This window comes from Globicephala melas, chromosome 10 (genome assembly GCF_963455315.2).
Source record: "Globicephala melas chromosome 10, mGloMel1.2, whole genome shotgun sequence".
NCBI lineage: Eukaryota > Metazoa > Chordata > Mammalia > Artiodactyla > Delphinidae > Globicephala > Globicephala melas.
This window is the reverse complement of record NC_083323.1, coordinates 27,359,597-27,380,708: the sequence shown is the minus strand read 5'-3', so window position 1 is coordinate 27,380,708 and position 21,112 is coordinate 27,359,597. Positions and strand designations below refer to the sequence as shown.

The following is a 21,112-nucleotide window of genomic DNA, read 5'->3' as shown; positions in this document are numbered from 1 at the left end:
TGCTCCGCAATGGGAGAGGCCACAAGAGTGAGAAGCCGCGTACTGCAAAAAAAAAAAAGATGTTTTTTGTTTTTGTTTTTTTGCCACACCTCTTGTCTTGTGGAATTCGTAGTTCCCCAACCAGGGATTAAACCCGGGCCACCACGGTAAAAGTACCAAGTTCTAACCACTGGACTGCCAGGGAATTCCCAAAGATGATACTTTTATCTCCATCTGTCTGACTCTTGCATCTACCACTCAACTGGTTCTGAACTCAGGGAGAAATTAAGGAGAATAAGCAGGTCAATCACAATATTATATAAAACTGAGTATCATTTTTACATGTTTCCAGTTAATTTATCTACCAAAACATTAGGTTATGGTAAGAAATTGCATCAGGTTCTCCTACCTGCTGTTTATCTTGTAATGCGTTTTGGGCTGTGTCCAAATGATTCTGAAGATCTGCTCTTTGAGCAGTTTTTGCTGCTTCTGCTGACAGCAATAATTCAGTTTTGGCTTTAATCTGTAACAAAATTTACAAGTCATTTAATTTCTATTTACTTCTTGATTTCCCCTTGCTTGACTGTACATTACTTTTGTCACTAAATAATTTTAAAAAATTAAATCTTTTGCCAGAAAACATAAAGATTTAGACATTAAAAAATAAGTATGTGATAATTCCCCAAACAGGAATGAGTAGGAGAGAATACTCCTAATAATGCTTGAATAAATGATAAAATGATAAAAAGATGCCCCTATATAACAGCAAAACACTTCCCCCTCTCTAAAATTGGACATCCACATATTGAATTATCTTTAACTCATCTAACAAATATATTTTCAAAAGAAATATGTATCCTCTTTTTCCAAATTCTAATAGTATACTTGTTATTTTATTATATCATTTCTGATTTTCAATGGAATTATTCTCCTCAAATAAAGAAAATTAAGGCTTAGAAATGTTTCTATAACTTTCTCTACTATAGTATAGAATAAAAAACCAATGATGAGAATGAAAAAAGGAATATGTCTTAATTTCCACACCATGACTGACTCACTGAGCAAGGCTTCCATACTGGCCTCTGAAAGTAAACACATTAAAATACATAATGGGCGCTTCCCTGGTGGCACAGTGGTTGAGTCTGCCTGCCAATACAGGGGACACAGGTTCGTGCCCCAGTCCGGGAAGATCCCACATGCTGCAGAGAGGCTGGGCCCGTGAGCCATGGACGCTGAGCCCGCGCGTCCGGAGCCTGTGCTCCGCAACGGGAGAGGCCACAACAGTGAGAGGCCCGCGTACCGCAAAAAAAAAAAAAAAAAAAACAATACATAATGGTACCATACAAAGTTGGGTTTTTTGTTTTGTTTTGTTTTTTGGCCGTGCTCGAGGCTTGCGGGATCTTAGTTCCCCAGCCAGGGGTTGAAGCTGGGCCCTCAGCAGTGAAAGTGCCATGTCCTGACCACTGGACCACCAGGGAATTCCCTAAAGTTTTTTTTTAACCAAACCTTTTAAAAAATAAAATTCAAAATAATTCAAATATATGTAACAGAAATCTAATGGCATAATAATATCAAACAACTTTGAACTTAGGAAACAATAATAAGGGCTTCATGAAAAAAAAAGTGAAAAGATCTGGTAGTTTCAGGAAGAGTAATTTGTTGGGAGAGAGAGAAAGAGACGGAGGGAAAGGGAGAAAGGCAAACAGGAAGGCTCAACAACTGTCTAAATACAAACTTTATTTAATTCCTATTCCTAATTTTTTTTTCCATTAATAAGTAAGGCAGGGGTGGGGAGGGAGAGAGAAACGATTTAAAATATGTGATGGCCTAAAATTGGTGTTTTATTCATGCAAACTCATATTAAGTTACATAATTCGATATTACCTGTATATCAAGCTGGGAGACCTTCTCCTTGCTTTCATTTAATTGACTACTTAATTCATTAATGCTGGATTCTAGGGAAAGGACGCGGTCTTGTGCAGCTCTGAGATGTGCCTTCTGCTCTTGCACCTGGTCATGCAAATTCTCCTGGGCTTGTTTATGACTTTCTGACTGATTCTTCAGCTTCTCTGTTAGTTGAGTTACCTACCATATAAGCAAGACTCTAATTACGAAGGTCATAAATGATGTAACAAGAACTAAGAAACCCAAATTTAAGGACCATGAGAATGTTAAAGTGCTCTATGATAGATTATCTCAACTTTTTTTCGAGAAACATTATTCACATCTTTCCAAAAATAAGTAAACATAATCTCTCAAAATCATAAGAATAACATCAAATTCAGAGATTCCTATTATTTTTAAAACCAACTCTACTGAACTATAATTTAGATGTAATAAAATTCACCCAATTCAATTGTACAGTTTGAGGAGAGCTGATAAATACATTCATTTAACCATCACCACAATCAAGCAAGAGAATATTCCGATTACCCCCAAAAGTTTCCTCATGCTCCTGTGCACTCAGTACCCACCCTCCGCTCATCTCTGGCCCCAGACAATCACTGATCTGATTGAGTAATAAGAGTTTCTTATATATCCTGGATGTTTCTGAATTGTCAGATATATGTACTACACATATTTTCTCCCAGTCTGTCTTGGCTTTTATTTTTGTAATGGTGTCTTTTGAAGAACATTCATTTTTCATTTAGGTGAAATCCAATTCATCTGATGTTTCTTTGGGGTACTCTGGTTAGAATGCATTGAGTTTCTTGAATCTGTGGTTTCATATTTTTAATCAAATTTACAATTTTTTCAGCCACTAGTTCTATAAATATTTTCCTCCTTCCCACTCTTTGACACTCATTATATGTATGCCAGATTACATGATACTATCCCACAGGTCATTAAGGCACTGTTCATTTTTTTTCCAGCCTTTTTTCTCTCTGTGCTTCATTGTGGACAGTTTCAATTACCTTGTCTTAATGGTCACTGATACTGTTTTCCATTTGCTTAATCTATTACATTCATCGAGTGAAATTTTCATTTCAGATTTTTTTTAATCTCTAGTTCTAATTTTTAGTTTCTATTTCCATTATTATAGTTTTTTCTTTATATCCATAAGCATATTTTATTTTTTAAGTGTAAAGGGTTTTTTAAAGTTATGTGTAACATAGGCAAAATTATTTTATTTATTTATTTTTGGCTCCGTTGGGTCTTCGTTGCTGCCCACGGGCTTTCTCTAAGTTGCGGTGAGCGGCGGCTACTCTTCGTTGCAGTGCGCAGGCTTCTCTGATTATGGTGGCTTCTCTTGTTGTGGAGCACGGGCTCTAGGCGTGCTGGCTTCAGTAGTTGTGGCACAAGTGCTCAGCAGTTGTGGCTCACGGGCTCTAGAGTGCAGGCTCAGTAGTGTGGCACACAGGCTTAGTTGCTCTGTGGCATGTGGGATCTTCCCGGACCGGGGCTTGAACCCATGTCCCCTGCATTGGCAAGTGGACTCTTAACCACTGTGCCACCAGTGAAGTCCTGGCAAAATTATTTAAGTCAATAAATTTTTAAGGAATTTCAAGTGTTCTGATTCTTTCCACTGCCAATCACCTTAGTTCCTCCAAACTCAAAATCTGCAAGATAAAATAGCCCTTTCGAAAAGAAGTTGTCATGTGAGTCAGCCCACAATTCTTTTAGTTGGGCTTCTTATATCTCCAATGGAATACGAACACACTTCAAAATTTCCATCCTGTAATCTTTGGGATCCAATTTCCTCGAGCAATTTACTTTAGGACCACGTTTAGGGTCAGGAGTTGGATCTGCCTGGTTTTGAATTTGACACCCTTTAAAAATGTATTAGGTTCAGGGCTTCCCTGGTGGCGCAGTGGTTGAGAGTTCGCCTGCCGATGCAGGGGAAACGGGTTCGTGCCCCGGTCCGGGAAGATCCCACATGCCGTGGAGCGGCTGAGCCCGTGAGCCATGGCCGCTGAGCCTGTGCATCTGGAGCCTGTGCTCTGCAACAGGAAAGGCCACAACAGTGAGAGGCCCGCATACCGCAAAAAAAAAAAAATTTATTAGGTTCAAATCACATTCACTCCTAAGCCATCACACCCTAGAACAGTACAGATCGTTGGGATATGCCAATACCTTTTTAATATGATATTTTTTAATTTATTTATTATTTATTTTTGGTTCCACTGGGTCTTTGTTGTGGTGCATGGGCTTCTCATTGCGGTGGCTTCTCTTGTTGTGGAGCACGGGCTCTAGGTGTGCAGGCTTCAGTAGTTGTGGCACGTGGCTCAGTAGTGGTAGCTCACAGACTCTAGAGCACAGGCTTAGTAGTTGTGGTGCACAGGCTTAGCTGCTCCATGGCATGTGGGATCTTCCCGGACCAGGGCTCGAACCCGTGTCCCCTGCATTGGCAGGTGGGTTCTTAACCACTGCGCCACCAGGGAAGCCCACCGATACCTTTTTAAAATCCAGACACTGTGTTCAAGATAAAAGCCTAAAAAAAGAAGCCATCTTTGTTTCATGTCAACATTAAAATTAGAGTACTAAATCAATGCAGCTGGTAATTTAAAAGCTTAAGATATGAGGGAAATTATCAGCTCTATAATCCTGGAAGCAATCTTTATGTTTATCAATACACCCCCATCACTTGAGTCTCTTTTAGGTATCATGTTCCTTCTTATCTGTATCAAAACTCATACTGAACACTGAGTTCTGAACACTGAGCAGCTTTCAACTATAAAAGCTAGTCTAAATAATTCTTCATCAAAACTGGTAACCTAGGCTAACTTTGAAATTTGGGGGAAAAATTTGTTGTCATATTCTAATACCCAAATTAGAAAAGTGATATGACCTACTTATACTTTAATACTTTCTCATTTAGATAATTAGAATTCTCTTATTGGACAATTCTTCCAAAAAGTGACTATAAATTCTTTACAGTTTGAAAATGTATTAAGCTAACTTTTATAAGTTTCACTTAAACTAACACATAGATGTTAGAACGATAAGGCAACTTACCAAAATTATTATTAGCTATTCCAAACACATATACAATATCAAAATATAGAACCACTAAGCCTGGTTATTAACCAATACATAATAACAACTAACACTTGATTAGTGGTTTTAGTTTATAAATATATTTTGTTATTTACTTTTTTCAAAACATCACAAAATGCCATGAGGCAAGTATATATTATTAATAACTTTTCAATATGAGCTAACTATACTTTTCAAATGAGCTAACAAGGGGAAATGATTTGCTCATGGTCATCACAGGTAATAAATTACATCCTGGGACATGAACTGAGAGTTCCTTCATCATATCATGTTAGCTTATTTTCACTACAATAGCAACCCACCTCTAAGGTAAATAAGATAGTATTTGTCAGAAATACATAATAATTTTTAAAGTACTAAAAATAACAGAAGAATCATTTAGATAAAGCACTTAGTAAGATTTAGAGAGATAAAAGTAAATTTTAGAAATAGAATACACTTGAAAAGTAAATTTTAGAAATAGAATACACTTGACAAGCTTACTTGTTCTTGTAATGTATGGTTTTTTTCTTGTAACTGGTTAAGAACAGCAGTCTCTCCCTCACCAGCCTGAATTTTTGCATAAAGGTCTTCTCTTTCCTTTTCTAGTAAAGAAATATTTTCTTTACTCTTCTGTAATAAGGCTTCAAGGTTCTGGATCTTTTGGTCCTTATCACCAATTTGACGTAGTACTTGTTCTAAATCATTCTGTAAAGAATTGAAAACTACTACCTTAATGATAGAGAACTTAAAAAGTTATTCCTCAAACAAAATGATAATAAATAAATTTTAAGACTCAAACTCTTAGTCTTACATATTTTTTACTAATCATTACATTTTAACATGGCAAATTTAATTAAATAATTAGAACTATATACTTAACAATATAAACCTATATTATTGATAATAAACTAGAATTTAACCAAAATACCCCTTCAATTAACCACATTCTTACTCTAACACTCTGACCTCACCACCTACGACGACTCTTGTTTACTCCATTTCAGACATGTGGGACTCCTCATTATTCCTAATCACACCAGGCACATGCCCACCTCAGAGCCTTCGCACCAATTGTCTCTTCTGCCTGGCACACTTCCTCACAAAGTCACATGGCTCATTCCCTCTCCTTCCAATGTTTGCTCAAATGCCACCTTCTCAATCATACCTACCCTGATCATTACATTTAAAATTGCAGCCTTTCCAAATACTCCCTTCTCCTGAATATTTTTTCTTTCCATAGCACTTATCTTCTAACACTAAATAATTTACTTATTTTTCATGTTTATGTGCCTCCCTCTGCCCCCTCACAAGAATGTAGGCTCCAAGAAGGTGAAGATTTTTATCTGTTTTATTCATCAAGGTATCCAAGACCTGTATGTTCTAAGATATTTACTGAATGAGCAGAAAAGTAAGTGACTGTACTCTAACGCACATACACTCATGAAAGATCATTTCAATACCCCAATAGGACTCTTCTGTCACTACATAAAGGGATCCCTCTTCTTTACTTCACCAAGGACCGTCATGTTACACAGAGCACATGCAAGAGGCCACATCCAGAGCAACACTCATTAATGTTGAGAGCTATCTGACCCACAGCCTTTGCCTCTGCCTCAATCATTCTAAGAGAGCCAGAGAGCCTCCACCCAGAACAAGGCCCTACCAAGCCCTTATGCAAACTTTATAGCAGCCCACACCACCTTCCTGAGACAGAGCCAGCAACCCCCTGGTACCCTCAACGAAGTGTGCCAATATTAAAATATGTGAGATCGGGGCTTCCCTGGTGGCGCAGTGGTTGAGAGTCCGCCTGCCGATGCAGGGGACACAAGTTCGTGCCCCGGTCCAGGAAGATCCCACATGCCGCGGAGCGGCTAGGCCCGTGAGCCATGGCTGCTGAGCCTGCGCGTCCGGAGCCTGTGCTCCGCAACGGGAGAGGCCACAACAGTGAGAGGCCCGCATACCGCAAAAAAAAAAAAAAATGTAAGATCAGTCACTTTCAAACATGTTTCTCATCCCTTTAAGTTTCAGTCACGAAACGATGAAAAGCAACATATCTCTCTGCTCTCATCCTCTGTTCCTGCCACAAAGAACCCTCTCTGTACATTCTACCCATCTTCTGGAAACACAGTTCCAGGGCTAAGCTTTTTCTAGAACTATCACTCTATTTCCAAGTCTAACTGAAGTTTGGTGCTCCCTGTACAGATGCTGATTCCCCATCAGCCCTCTCTGATATATAAGGACTGTTCTGTTGGGCAAGCAGGAGAGGTTGACTTTTTCTAGATTTCTTCACTGCCATTACTCTCTCCCTCAAGTAAAAGGTTTATGCTGCTTTGGGAATTATGTATTCATTTATTCTACCCTCTATGCTGTGTTGCTATCATCTATAAATCCCTACCTCATTCACTGAAGACTTGAGACCTGATTTAGTCTTTCTCTCAATCCCAATTTCTGCCAATTTCCTGGGAAATACAAAATACATAGAGAATTAAGAGGACAGCCTCAACATTCATATCATCTTAATTCCTGGACCTTTATTCATTCTATTCAATCACTCACATGCAGGATCTTGTAATCACCTGAAATTGTTCTAGATAAAAAAAATGTCAATTATCCTACTCTGTGACCACAACTTCCTGACTGTCTTCCAGTTTCATGACCTCATTTCTGCTCTTCAATGTCAAAGAGACATTAACCTCAATTTTATTCTAGCATATTTAGCATACACCTAGCTTTTCTTCCTGAACCTCATATATGGATATGAACTAACCTTAACTATTCTTTCATCTAATTCTCCATTTCCTTTTACCTCCCAAGTTTCCAATACAGCCACTCCAAACAAAAACCCAATCCTAGATCAATGGTGCAATCTGCTTTCTCCACACCTACATTTCTAAGCACTATTAGAGCAAAATCACAAACCTCCATAGATTGGTGCCACCACAAATTTCTAGACTCCAACCTCTATTATATACTCAGAATCATCTTTTCACTCCTGTCACTTGAGTGGGGTTCTCATCCTCAAATATTCCCCTAAATAACCATTTAAAAGCTTAATCTTAATCTCCAAATTCTTAATCTCTGTCCACCAGACATTCAGCTATTACTATTCAAACTTAACCTGGGGGGTGGGCGGTGCTATATTATCTTCAGGAATGACCTACCATGACTTTTCTTCCTCTTACCTACAAAATTATACATAGACATATATAATTCAAAAATATTTACACACTACTATATGTAAAATAGATAACCAACAAGGACCTACTATACAGCACAGGGAACTATACTCAATATTTTGTAATAACTGTAAAGGGAAAGAATCTGAAAAATAATATATGTATATATATATACACACACACACACATGCATATGTATGTATTTATGTATAACTAAATCACTTTGCTGTACACCTGAAACTAACACAATATTGTAAATCAACTATACAATAAAAATAAATAATGAAGTAAAATATATTTAAATACACACACACACACACACACACACACACACACACACACACACACACCCTCCTTTCTTCAAAGGATATCCTTCACAGGATAAGTTTGAATTTACCACCACCCATTGTATCAGTGACATCATAGCTTATAAATACCTTATTCCTTCAGTCACCTCCCCTTCTCCAATATCCTCAATTATTCCCCCTCTACTAGTCCCTTTGTCCTACATTATAAACACATTCAGGTATCTCTGGTTCTCAAAAACACTTCCTAGACCAAGTCCCACTCCAGCTTCTGCCCAGTCTTTATGCAATTCACATTTTAACTTCAAAAGTAATGCATATTTACTTTCCCCATTCCCTCATCTCTCATTTACTCATCAATCAAAAATCAGACATTCATGTCTATCACTTTAATGAAATCATGCTTCACAAGGTCACTAATTCTTAACTACTTAACCTAATGAATATTTTTCATTTATCATACTGGGCGTCCTCTCCACACACCCACATTTGAAGTTGCTGCTTACTCCCAACTTTTGACTCTCCCTAGTCCTTTGGCTTTCACTCTGCAAGGTCTCCTTAATTGCTCTGATCATTCTTTCTTTGAGCTGTTCTTCCTCTACTCATCCATCCCTTAAATGTTAGTGTTTCCCAGAAGTCTTGTGTCACCAGTTGTCTGTTTTTCTCATTACACTCTCTCCCTGGTTGATCACATTTATTGTAATAATTCCATTTACCCCATAAATACTGTCTCTCACAGCTAATATATAGCATGGTCCTCTCCTTCACGCTTTTTAAATTAATACATCCCATAGGTGCCTCAAGACTTGTCCAAAACTGAACTCACTGCACTGGCCATCTTTCTCAAGTTCATTAACACAGCTGATGATACCTCCATTTACCATGTACCCAATGTTATCAGTCTGCAAGCCATTCCCTATCTCTGTCATTCCCTACAACTATTTAGTATTTTACCTCCAAAGTAGTATTTACTCTACCTCCAAAGTAGCATTCATATTTGTCCCTATGATATTTTTTAGCAATTGCTTAAACTAAGACCATCATTATTAGGTTTCCCTGGTGGCGCAGTGGTTAATAATCCGCCTGCCAATGCAGGGGACACGGGTTCGAGCCCTGGTCTGGGAAGATCCCACACACCGCGGAGCAACTAAGCCTGCCCACCACAACTACTGAGCCTGCGCTCTAGAGCCTGCAAGCCACAACTCCTGAGCCCACGTGCCGCATCTACTGAAGCCGGGGCACTCTAGAGCCCGTGCTCCGCAACAAGAGAAGCCACCGCAATGAGAAGACCGTGCACCACAAAGAAGAGTAGCCCCCACTCGCCGCAACTGGAGGAAGCCCGCGTGCAGCAACGAAGACCCAACACAGCCCAAAATAATAAATAAAAATAAATTGATAAAAAAAGGACCATCATTATTTTTCACCTAAACTACTGCATATATTAGTCTTTTAACTGATCTCCTGTTTCAGAATATTCTCTCCAAAATTCATGTTTTACAAAACCATGAGAATAATCTATTTAAAAATCAAATCTGGCTATGGCACTTCTAAAGACCTTCAATACCTTTCTATCTTCAAGCATAGATAGAAAGGCCTTCCATAAACTTACCCATGTCTAATGCTCTGGGCTCTTCTCCAACTCATCTCTAAGTTACACTTTAAGCTCCAGCAAAACCTAACAGTTTCGTTCATACCAGCTTCACTATTCTTTTCCTTGTAACTTCTACTTGGAGTATACTACTCACTATCACCATCTTTGCAACCCAGAAACATCTACACAAACTTTGCAACAGACTGCCCCTTCTAAGGAAATTTTCTGTAACTGCTCTTTTCCAAATTTTATCAGAGTTACATAACTGTCTTCTCTATGCTATCATAATAATTTTATACACATATATACACCTAGAACTATACTCATCACATCTCTTTAATTAGTTTTTAGGACTTTTCATAATGAGAGACTTTGCCTGGCCTCTTTGCCATCCTTTTCTTATTCCTCCCCAGAGATTGAGAATTTAACTAACTGGAAAGCTTGGAATAAGGAATCAAGAATGTTTAACTCAGCCCCTTGCTCTCCCCTCAGTCTAAGAGACAACCTGCCTATAAGAAGGTAAAAGGCTGTCATTTCCAGCTTTGTCTGTGATTGGATGAATAAATTTAATTCTGCGGTACATTATAAGAAAGTCCTCTTGCCCGCAATCTATACCAAATTCTCTACCTCATCTTTACTACTCTATTTTTTTGCTACTCTTTATAATAAAACTCCTAGAGTTATCTATATCCATTGCATCAAACTTCTCTCTTCCCATTTTCTTTTGGACCCTCTCCATCAGGCTTTTGCCCCTCCTTCTCTTTACAAATTGCTCTTACCAATGTCATCAGTGACTTCATGTTGCCAAATCCAGTAGGATTCCCAGTTTTCATCTTGTTTGACCTCCATCCTTCCAACTACCCAAGCCAAAATCCTTGTAATCATCCTTGACTTCTCTGCCAATGCCCCATATCAATCTATCAGTAAATCTGTCAGCTTTGAAAGTATATCTAGAATCTGACCATTTTTCACTACCTGCACTGTTTCCACTCTGATCTAAGCCATATCATTTCTTGTGTCAATTATTATAGTAGTCTCTTAGTGAATTTGTTTCTACTTATGTGCCCCTACGGCCTACTCTCAATACAGTAGCCAGAGTAATCCTATGAAATTATAAGTCCGATCATACTACTCCATTGCTCAGAAACCTCCAATGATTTCTCATCTCACAGTAAAATCCTTAAAATTACTTATGAAGCTCGACATGTTCTGATCCTCTGTGATCTCTATGGCTGTGATCCCTATGGCTTTTAACTCTCTTATCACTCACACCACTCCACTCACTGGCTTCTTGATGTTCTTGTACACCTTCCCTTCCTTTAGATCTTCTCAAAGATGCCTTCCCTGGCAACCATATCTAACATTGCAGTCCCACCTCCAGATCCCCAGATACTTCCTACTCCCCGTCCCTTTTTTCATCTCCATAGCACTTCCACCATCTAACACACTATATATTTTGCCTATTTACCTTGGCTAGTATTTGTCTTCCTCACTAAGCTCCATGAGAGCAGACATCTTTGTCTATTTTCTTTGCTGCCATATCCACAAAATCACTTCCTTGGCTAAGAGTAGACATTAATATATATTTGTTGACTGACTGAATGAAAGAACAAATAAATGAATACAATATTTGGATCTCTAACCACCTGACTCCCATGCCACTATCCAAACTCAGAAGGGAAAGAAAGGCATATATTACTTACTGCCTCCTTTCAATTCCAACATTGCTTCTGTGTGTATATCATTAGATTGCCATTTCCTAGAAGGCAGGCACTGTGTCTTACTCAGCTCTCTAATTTCAGTGCTTACCACTGGGCCTGACACACAGTGCTCAATAATATTCAATGAATTAGTGAAAGACCAAAGAAATAAATGAATGTCAAATTCAAATTCATTTCAAACATATGGGTACCGTCTTCTGCTCACCATAACAAAAAAAAAATTTAACTTATTTCAATCTTCTGAGCTATACTATAGAATCTGTACAAATTTAACTCAGTCACATTTTCTATACCTACAATTCCAATGTTCATATGATAGCTCTGAAACAGGGAAAGACATGACCAATAAACAGTAAGTTCTACTGTAGGAAATACAAAATGTTATTTTTTACTGAGGTAAACTAAACTGAGAAATTTTATTTGCATTTTTAATTTCTAAAGTAAGGTATTTTTAATAAACAATAATAAATAATTTATTATGTATAAATAACAATTTAAATAATATATTCTATTTAAATAAATTTAATAAATTTCTTTAACAGAAATTTAATAAATTTAAAATTTTTATATAAATTTATAAGTAACATTATTTATAATAAATATTTTTTAATATTTTAGAAAAATTTTTCAACAGAGCAATCAAAAGAAAAAGATTTTCTGATTATCCAGATACTGAAAATTATCAAAACTCTTCATAATCAAGTACTTTGCATTATCTAGTTTCACCACAACAAAAGGATAATGATTTGGTTAATTTTTGTTTAAAAGGCTAAAAATTCAAATACTGTTTACCTGAGCTTCACGAAGTTTTGCTGTAGTGCTTTGCTGAAGAGCTTGTTGTTCTTGATGCTGTTGCTTTGTTTTATCTAACTGATGCTGCAATTCTGTGGAATTTGTTACTTTTTCCTTCAACTTAAAAAAAAAAAATGAAGACTGTCAGTTGACAACTTAAAGGCATAATGCTAGCATATAAATATCTGGTAGTACTTCAGATCTCACAATTCTCAAGTCTGAAGAGAAAATTCAATTCAAACAACAGATAAAAATCAACTTTAAAAGCAATATCTCATTACTTATAGAATCGTAATCTCATGATTAAGAAATTATTCCTTAAGAATTCATTCTCATCCTGAAAAGTATAAAATTCTTTCTCCAGGTTGGTATTTAGTTTATTATTGTTTTTATATACTAATATGATCAAGGAATTAATTATATATAATTATATATTTATTTTAATTAATTTTAAATTAATTATATAATTATTTTTGTAACAGTATCAATATTTGTTTTACTTTTTGCACAACAATCATAATTATCACTTACTGGGAAACAACAGCATGATCTACCACACTAAGATTTTGGGTCTAGAAGAAAATCTTTTGCTGAAGCTACAGATTTTAACTCTCAGGGTTTGTTCAATTCTAATAAAAGAAGTACTTTAATGATAACTTTTACTTTAACCAAATATCAGTTACCATTTTTGCCAACTACAGCTTAAATTAGGATAGCATACAATCTTATCTTTAATTTTTAAAAGAGAAAATCCTTAAATGCAAACTCAAAGTTTATATGCACCAACTACATGTCATTAATGCCCTCATCAACTGTTCATTTTCCAGAGTCATTAGGAATTGGTCCTTCCTGGATAGGAAGACTCTTCTTGAGCAGCCTGACAGGTTCACCCCGAGAATTTATCCTGCCTAAAGCTGAAGAGCAGCCTTCTTTGCACATTTTTGTTGAGAACTTTAGGGAATACAATCACAACAAAATGACTTAATGCAGTTAATAAATAGGACATTTTAACTGGGGAGAAATAAAAGTCCCAACTTAAAGTTAAAAAAATCCAATTAAAGCTCTTGACCATAAAAAGATTAAAAACAATATTTAAGATGCCTCAAATCTATCAATAAATGTACTAATGTAAACTCATTTGAAATGCGAGCTTACCTCTTCTTCTAAACGAGAAAGTTTGAGCTGTAGATCAGCCACTTGTTGTTCTTTATCCATCAGCTTTTCACTTGAAAGCTGTCTCTGTTCCTTCAGCCTACCATGAGCTTCCCCTAGTTGGCGCTCTGTCTCCAGAAGTTTGCTATGTAACTTCAGAAAAGGAAAAAAAAGTAAGTACATATGTATAAACACACCTACGATCACCACCATTACTACTACCACCTACTTTCCAAACAATGTTTTATTTTTCACCAATATAAAAATAATATATTAATTTTCCTGATACTTTAGAGGAACCTAAGAAACAACTGAATTTTAATCACATAAATTATGACTCATAAAACTGTAACCAAACATCACAGATTTCAGGGTTTTTGCACTCTTTAAAAAAAAAACAAAAGCCAGCAAACCTGAAGCTCTTGTTTAGATATAAGTGTTGTAATCACTTGAGGAACTTAAATAAAACAAAACTTAAAAATTAAGACATTTAAGGCACATTCAGACCTATTCCACTGTAGTTTTTAGAATCCCAAAGTGATTCTTGTAGTTTTCCCATAATTATGAACCACCACAACTGACTTCTTACATTTGGGTACTGAATAGAGCACAAAGTATTCTCAAGTCCTCAAACTGGCACACAATTTCTAAATAAAATAGAGGAAAGAATAGTTTCTTAAAATATTAGGTGATTCTCATTCATTAGCTTTAAAATTGCCACCTAGCTAAAACTAAAGGAGAAATTTTTCTTGGAGCTAGAACTATCACTTTCTCAAATTCCTTATTTTCACTAATACTACCAGAAATAACAGCTGGTTTCTCTTGTGGGACTGGCTGGGGTGGGTCCATTAAAAAAAAAAAGTTTGTACTAATTTTAGAAGAATTACTGCACAAGTGCTGGGAGTACAGAACAAAAAAAGAGTGGCGTGGAGATAAAGATGCAAGACATTCGGCAAAGTTTACACACTAAGAGTATTTCTACACCCCAGCCTCATAACACATTAAATCAAATCTCAGCATGTGCCTCAGCAAAACTGGAAATTAATAACAAGCATACTATACAATTGCTTTCAATCAAACCCATTCATATTAAATCTGAAAATATTAAGAGTCTATAGCCTTTGTGTCATATATACACTTATATGCTCTACACTTGCATATTTCTCCATAAAAATTCACAGTTGGCAAGGAAAAAAATAAAGTTCTATCGGAAGAGTGGACACCCACTATTTTCTTATGCTATGAAACAAGCTGCAGCTGTCAAAATATATCCTATCCTCAATAAAGAAAACCAAAGTGGATTTCTAAAGTAAAGCATGCTTCAATCTAACTAAAACAGGAATCAGTAACATTTAAAGAAAAGACATTTATTTTATTCTTGTCCTAAGCCAGCACCCTGACATCTCTCCGTTTTCTTCTTCTTCTTCTTAAAATGCAGTGAATTAGCCTGTAGTAACTACCCAAACCCTCTCCTTCTCACTACAAGAAGTAGATCCAATCCTGGTATGTGAAAGCAAAGGAGGCCTTCAAAGTAAATTCATATTTCAAGCATCTAAGTGCTTGATCTCTTACAGACAGGCATCCCCTACATCTAGTTCCTGAACTTGTTGGATAAGAATCACCCAATATCATTATTAACACAAAGATAATCAGACTTCTCCCCTAGAAGTTTAGATTTAGTACATTTGAGCTGAAGCCCAGAAATCCATGTTTTCATAACAAGAATCAGATGATATTTAGTTTCAGGAATCATTTGCCAAAAAGCAACACTTTAAAAAGCAGCAGTTTTCAATCTCAACTACACAGTACAATCACAGGGGAAACATTTAAATACACCAATGCCCAGGCCTATGCCAGAGATTATGGCATAACTGAGTGGAGGGTGAGGCCTTGATATTGGTAATTTCTTAAATTTCCCCAGGTGATTCTGGTGTGCAGACAGAGTGAAGAACCACCAAATTAAAGATAAGTGTTGCTCTGGATGTAGAAAACAAACTTATGGTTCCCAGCAGGTGAGGCGGGGGGGTGGAATAAATTGGGAGATTGGGATTGACATGTACACACTGCTATATATGGAATGGATGGCTAGTGAGGAGCTACTGTGTAGCATGGGGAGCTCTACTCAATATTCCTCTGGTGGCCTATATGGGAAAAGAGTCTAGAAAAGAGTGGATGTGTGGATGCGTGTGGCTGATTCACTTTTCTGTGCACCTGGTACTGACATGGTATCGTGGGTCAGCTATACTCCAGTAAAAATTTTTTATTAAATAAATAAAGATAACTGTTGCTCTGAAGCGAAGATTTACTAAAGGGGTGAAAAAAGAGATATTATATATTATAAATAACTGTCATTATATATTATAAATAACTGTCACTCTTTACTGTACAATCCTGATAAATCCCTGATCTTTAATAAAGAGATGAATCTCAAATCAAAGCTGCCCAAGGGTGTAAGCAGGCCAAAATCCCTTAAGCCGTAATGCCTATATCATTTTAGAGTAAATATGTTAAGGAAAAAAAAGGATAAACTAAGAGCAAAAATAGTACATCCTGGAATTATTAATAGAATGGTCTATCCTAAAGTTACATTTTGAGATATACATACATGTATATGTTCTCTGAGAAATTTAGTTTTGTAAACTTATATACATAATTCTTTATTCATTAAGTTCCAATTAATGTTTGCTAAGTGCCAGGCCCTATTCCAAATGCTTCACAAATATTAACTAATTTAATCCTTATAATAACCCTATGAAGACAGTTCCATTCTTATCCTCTTTTTGATAGATGAGCAAACTGAGGTACAAATTAAATAACTTGTCCAAGCTCACACAGCTTGTAGGCCACAGAACTGGAACTCAGAAAGCTGGTTCTTAAATCCACACTCATAAACCACTATGCTATTTGAGATGGCATGTTAGATAATTTTTTTAAATGAAGTTGGACATATGGGTTGGGGAGTGGGGGATACAAACTACTGGGTTAGACAGGCTCAAGGACATACTGTACAACATGGGGAATACAGACAATATTTCATAATAACTGTACAGAAAAAGAAACCTTTAAATATTGTATAAAATTTTTTAAAAATTAAAAAAGTAAATTGATGACTAATTGTTTAATTACATAGCATCATTATCTGCACATCTGTGGCTATTTTAAAAGTGCTCACGAACACAAATATGAAGAATATGGGGTACTTTGTTTTCAAGTCCTTTGTTGACAACTGACAGCTATCTATTTTTGTCAGCACTGATATGGGAGCTGAGGATACAGTGGAGAGCAAAACAAACCCAGTTCATCCCTACACTCTTTAAGGACGCTGAAAGAAGGTTTAAGGTGAGGTTCACTTCCATTCTTCCAATAAATACTTACTGAAAGCTCTAAGTATAGAGGCTGATAGAGTACAGAATAAAACAGATTCCTCAAATTAAGTAGCTCACCATCCAAAGGGAATGGTAGATAATATACAAGTAAACTAACTATACAATATAAAGTATTATAAAGAAGCAGCTTGCTGGAATAAAGTAGGGTCCAGAATAAATGGAAAATAAGCTATTGAAATAGAATGGTCCAGAAAAGCTTTATTGAGGAAACAATACCTGAGCAAGCCTTATGAAGAACTGAAATCAAGAACACTCTAAGAAAAAAACATGGGCAAAGGACCTAAGGCAGGAAAGTGCTTTGAAGTGTTGGGAGTGTTTGAGGAACTGAAAGGAGATCAGTATGGCTGCTTCACATGTTGGAGACAAGCTTGAAAACAGACATAGTGTGGACCATACTACACACAAGTGCTTACATGACCAAGTAAGATATTTGGATTCAATTCAAAGTGTAAGCAAAGCCACTGAGGTTGTTAAGCAGAGGAATAAAGTGATATCCTTCACATTTTAAAACAAGGCCTCTGGCTTCCATACGGAGAATAGACTAAGGAGGTCTCTAGAAAAAGGAAACCTGTAAAAAGGCTAACAGTAGCCCAGGTGAGCAATGGCAGCAGCTGAGATTAAGGGTGGTAGCAGTATAGATGAAAAGAAGTGGACAGATTTGAGTCATGCTTTGAAGGTAGAATCCAGACAGCATGCTGAAGAGAAGAAGATAAATGGTATCACTTCAAGGTCTTCAGTACAACTTCTTTATTTTGTACAGAATTGTGACTAAACCAAAAAATTAGGTACATTCAAGTCTTTGAATAAAAATATTGAGTAGGTTCTCAAAAATTCCTGATGCCCCTCCACCCACTGACAACCAAATGAAACCCAAATTCCTCAGCCTGCTATTCAAAAGCCTGCATAATAAACTTCCAAATGCTCTTTGGATTCAAAATAGTCCACTACTATTACACATACCCTATCCTCAGAGCAAATGCGTGTCCCTCCCTGGTTCTTGTGATACTTCCCTGCCTCTAGTTTACTTTTCTGCCTGGAAGACCCTCCTGCCTTCAAACTGCAACTTGTCAAAACCCATCCAATATTCACAATTTCAAGCACCATCTCTCTCTCTCACACAAAGCTTTTTTTGATCACATTAACAGGACAAAATAATTATACAATATGAAGTACTATGGGGCGAGGGGGAGAAAACAGGAGAGGAACTCTTCCAAATTCCCATGGTATATGAGATCATTTTATTTTAATTCTCACATTCATTGGTATAGGATAGTACTTGCCTCATCCTCAATGAGATTTACATAATCATTTAAGGTAGGTACTGTTTCCTTTTTCATTTCTGTATCTCCTAATAAACAACGCATAGTGTCTTTTAGAAAACATAAATGCCCCATTTGTTCATTTGAACTGAAAGGCAAATATCTAAGTTATATTTAAGTTATTCATTGATATCCCCAAGCCTCTGTTTCCTTCGATTATGAATGCCTGCATTTGTTCATTCACTTACTTACTAAAACATCTGCTGATTAATAAGCAAAATGCCAGGTAGTTGGGGAAAAAAATGAATAAGACATGGTCTCTGCACCTGAAGAGTTCAGAGTCTAGTGAAGAAAGATACATAAGTTATGATAATATACTATACTGTGATAAGTAAAACAATCAAGATATGTAAATGCTTGGGCTTCCCTGGTGGCGCAGTGGTTGAGAGTCCACCTGCCGCTGCAGGGGACACGGGTTCGTGCCCCGGTCCGGGAAGATCCCACATGCCACGGAGTGGCTGGGCCCGTGAGCCATGGCCGCTGAGCCTGCGCGTCCGGAGCCTGTGCTCCGCAACGGGAGAGGCCACAACAGTGAGAGGCCCGTGTACCGCAAAAAAAAAAAAAAAAAGATATGTAAATGCTTAAGCCATCTCTGGAGGGGGTGGTGGTGAGAAGTGGCAATATGCAGAAAAAGATTTCTGGTAACGGGACAAGTGGAGTAAATTGTATTTATCAGGGAGAAGAGAAATAGGAAGAGTATCTCAGGCTAAGAAGACAGAGGACTGATGCCACAAAGCCAAGTATCACTGCCCTATAAATGAAAATAGTCGAAAATTATCAAAAAAAAAAGTGGCTGAGGACTTTAATCTCCCCCAAATTTCCATTTTTCTACCAACTTTAATGTTACCTATAAGAAATAATTAGAATAGAGAATTCAAAATTTAAGTTAATGGCAAAGTCAAAACTTCCATGAAACTTCTGAGAGATATTATTTACCTATAAAAAATAGTTGTTAGGACTAATTTGTTTTCTTCTTTTAAAATATTTAATTTTTATACTATTGGTTTAACAGTAATTATATTTTTAAAATTTAGTAACAAGAAAAGAAAAAAGATAAGAATTTTTAAATAAAAGAATGATCAACAATTTGAATTATTATAATAGCTAATACCTGCTGAGTACCTACCATGTACCAGGTACCATTCTAAGCAATTTATATGTATTAACTCATAAACACTTCACAATAATACTATATGATAGATACTATCATTTTAAGGGAAATTGAAATTAACAGAAATGAGATCTGACGCAATACTATAGGTTGTGAAAATTAAGAGTTTTTTTTTTTAAATGACAACTTTTTTATGAACTATATTATGATCAAACAACCATCAAACACACTAAGAAGAAACCATAGGGGGAATTACAATAAATAAAAGTTAACAGCTCTTACTTGATTAATTTCACTTTGGAGTTGTAATCCATGCTGTTCCTTTTCTTCTCTCTGTTGTTGTAGCTGTTTAAACTCTGCCTTAAGGTGCTGGTACTTGGTCTCCACTTCTGATAATTCTTCTTTGAGCTTTTGAGTAGCCTCTCCCTTTTCACCTAGCTCTGCCTGTATTCTCTGCAGTGAGGTTTCAGATGCAGATAACCTTGACTGAAGCTGTTGACAATCTAGGTCTTTTTGATGAAGGCTTGCTTGTATATTCTTTCTACTCATACATTCTTCATTATGTTTCTCCTCTAACTGAGTGTAGTCCAGTTCTTTCTTCTGCAACTTTTCAGTCAAGTTCTGAAATAACAATTTAACAATTTTTTTCTTTTCCTAATATTTTTAATTATTCTAATTATTCAAATAATCTTTAGAGCAATATCATTTCCTACTAAATGTTTTAGTAAATAATATAAACACAGTGAAAATATTTTAATCAAGAAGAATTAAATTGTTATATACTAACTTATGGTTTTATTATTGGTCTACTTGACTAAGCTCTATTAATATAATTTAAGAATTACCAACAAAATTTTGACATAAAATGAAAACATTAAAATCTAGTAACTAGATTCTTTAGGCTATGCAACATATTTATAATCTCCCATTTGAGTTAAAAATTGAAACTACCCCTCTATTATCAAAAATTACTTTAAGTAACAATATGGCAATTCTGATTTTTGGCTTTGCAATTTCATAATTGGTAAGAGCTTTAGCAATAACAATACCATTTACTGCTCTAGTATGCCTGATTCTACTGATTCCTCATTTTTGCTCTTCTTGACAAACATCATTTTTAAGAGTCACAAGTTTAAGACTTATTCAAATTTCTTTCTAGGTGTGTAAAACAGTGATCTTTTTTAAAAATATCACTTACCTGCCTTATATTTGTTATTTTACTCAACACTATCAAGTACAAAATATAAAAATGACACCTCCAATCAAAGATCTGGATCAACCAGCCTAATCAAATGTTAAAGTCTGGGCTCAGTGGAGTTTTTACTACTAATATTGAACATTTTTAGTCAAGATATTTACACACAAGATATGGATCAGAATTTTGACTCAACTCTGTAAGAAAGATAGCCAGGAAAAGAAGCCACTATAAGCACCTGATGAGTCAATCATGGACATTTACTATACTCATTTTTATATACAGTGTGCTAGAAGGGGATAATACAGAAATAGTGGAGGGGAAGCAAAACTTCTGGCCTTTAAACAGACTATAATCTAAATGAAACACATTTAAAAATTTTTTCTAAGTTAAAACATAATGCAC

At 36.2% G+C, this 21,112-nt stretch overlaps 1 protein-coding gene across 3 annotated transcripts in view; it reads right to left on the bottom strand.

The window, feature by feature from the left end:
* EEA1 (early endosome antigen 1) overlaps positions 1–21,112 on the bottom strand; it is a 131,335-nt gene that overhangs the window by 34,507 nt on the left and 75,716 nt on the right. For all 3 annotated transcript variants that reach the window (XM_030856399.2, XM_030856401.2, XM_030856403.2), the window contains 6 exons: positions 19,795–20,133; positions 13,700–13,849; positions 12,545–12,664; positions 5,461–5,664; positions 1,864–2,064; positions 389–502 (listed from right to left, as the gene is read on the bottom strand). In XM_030856399.2, coding sequence (XP_030712259.1) covers positions 389–502; positions 1,864–2,064; positions 5,461–5,664; positions 12,545–12,664; positions 13,700–13,849; positions 19,795–20,133 — 1,128 coding nt within the window. The remainder of the gene's footprint in view (positions 1–388; positions 503–1,863; positions 2,065–5,460; positions 5,665–12,544; positions 12,665–13,699; positions 13,850–19,794; positions 20,134–21,112) is intronic.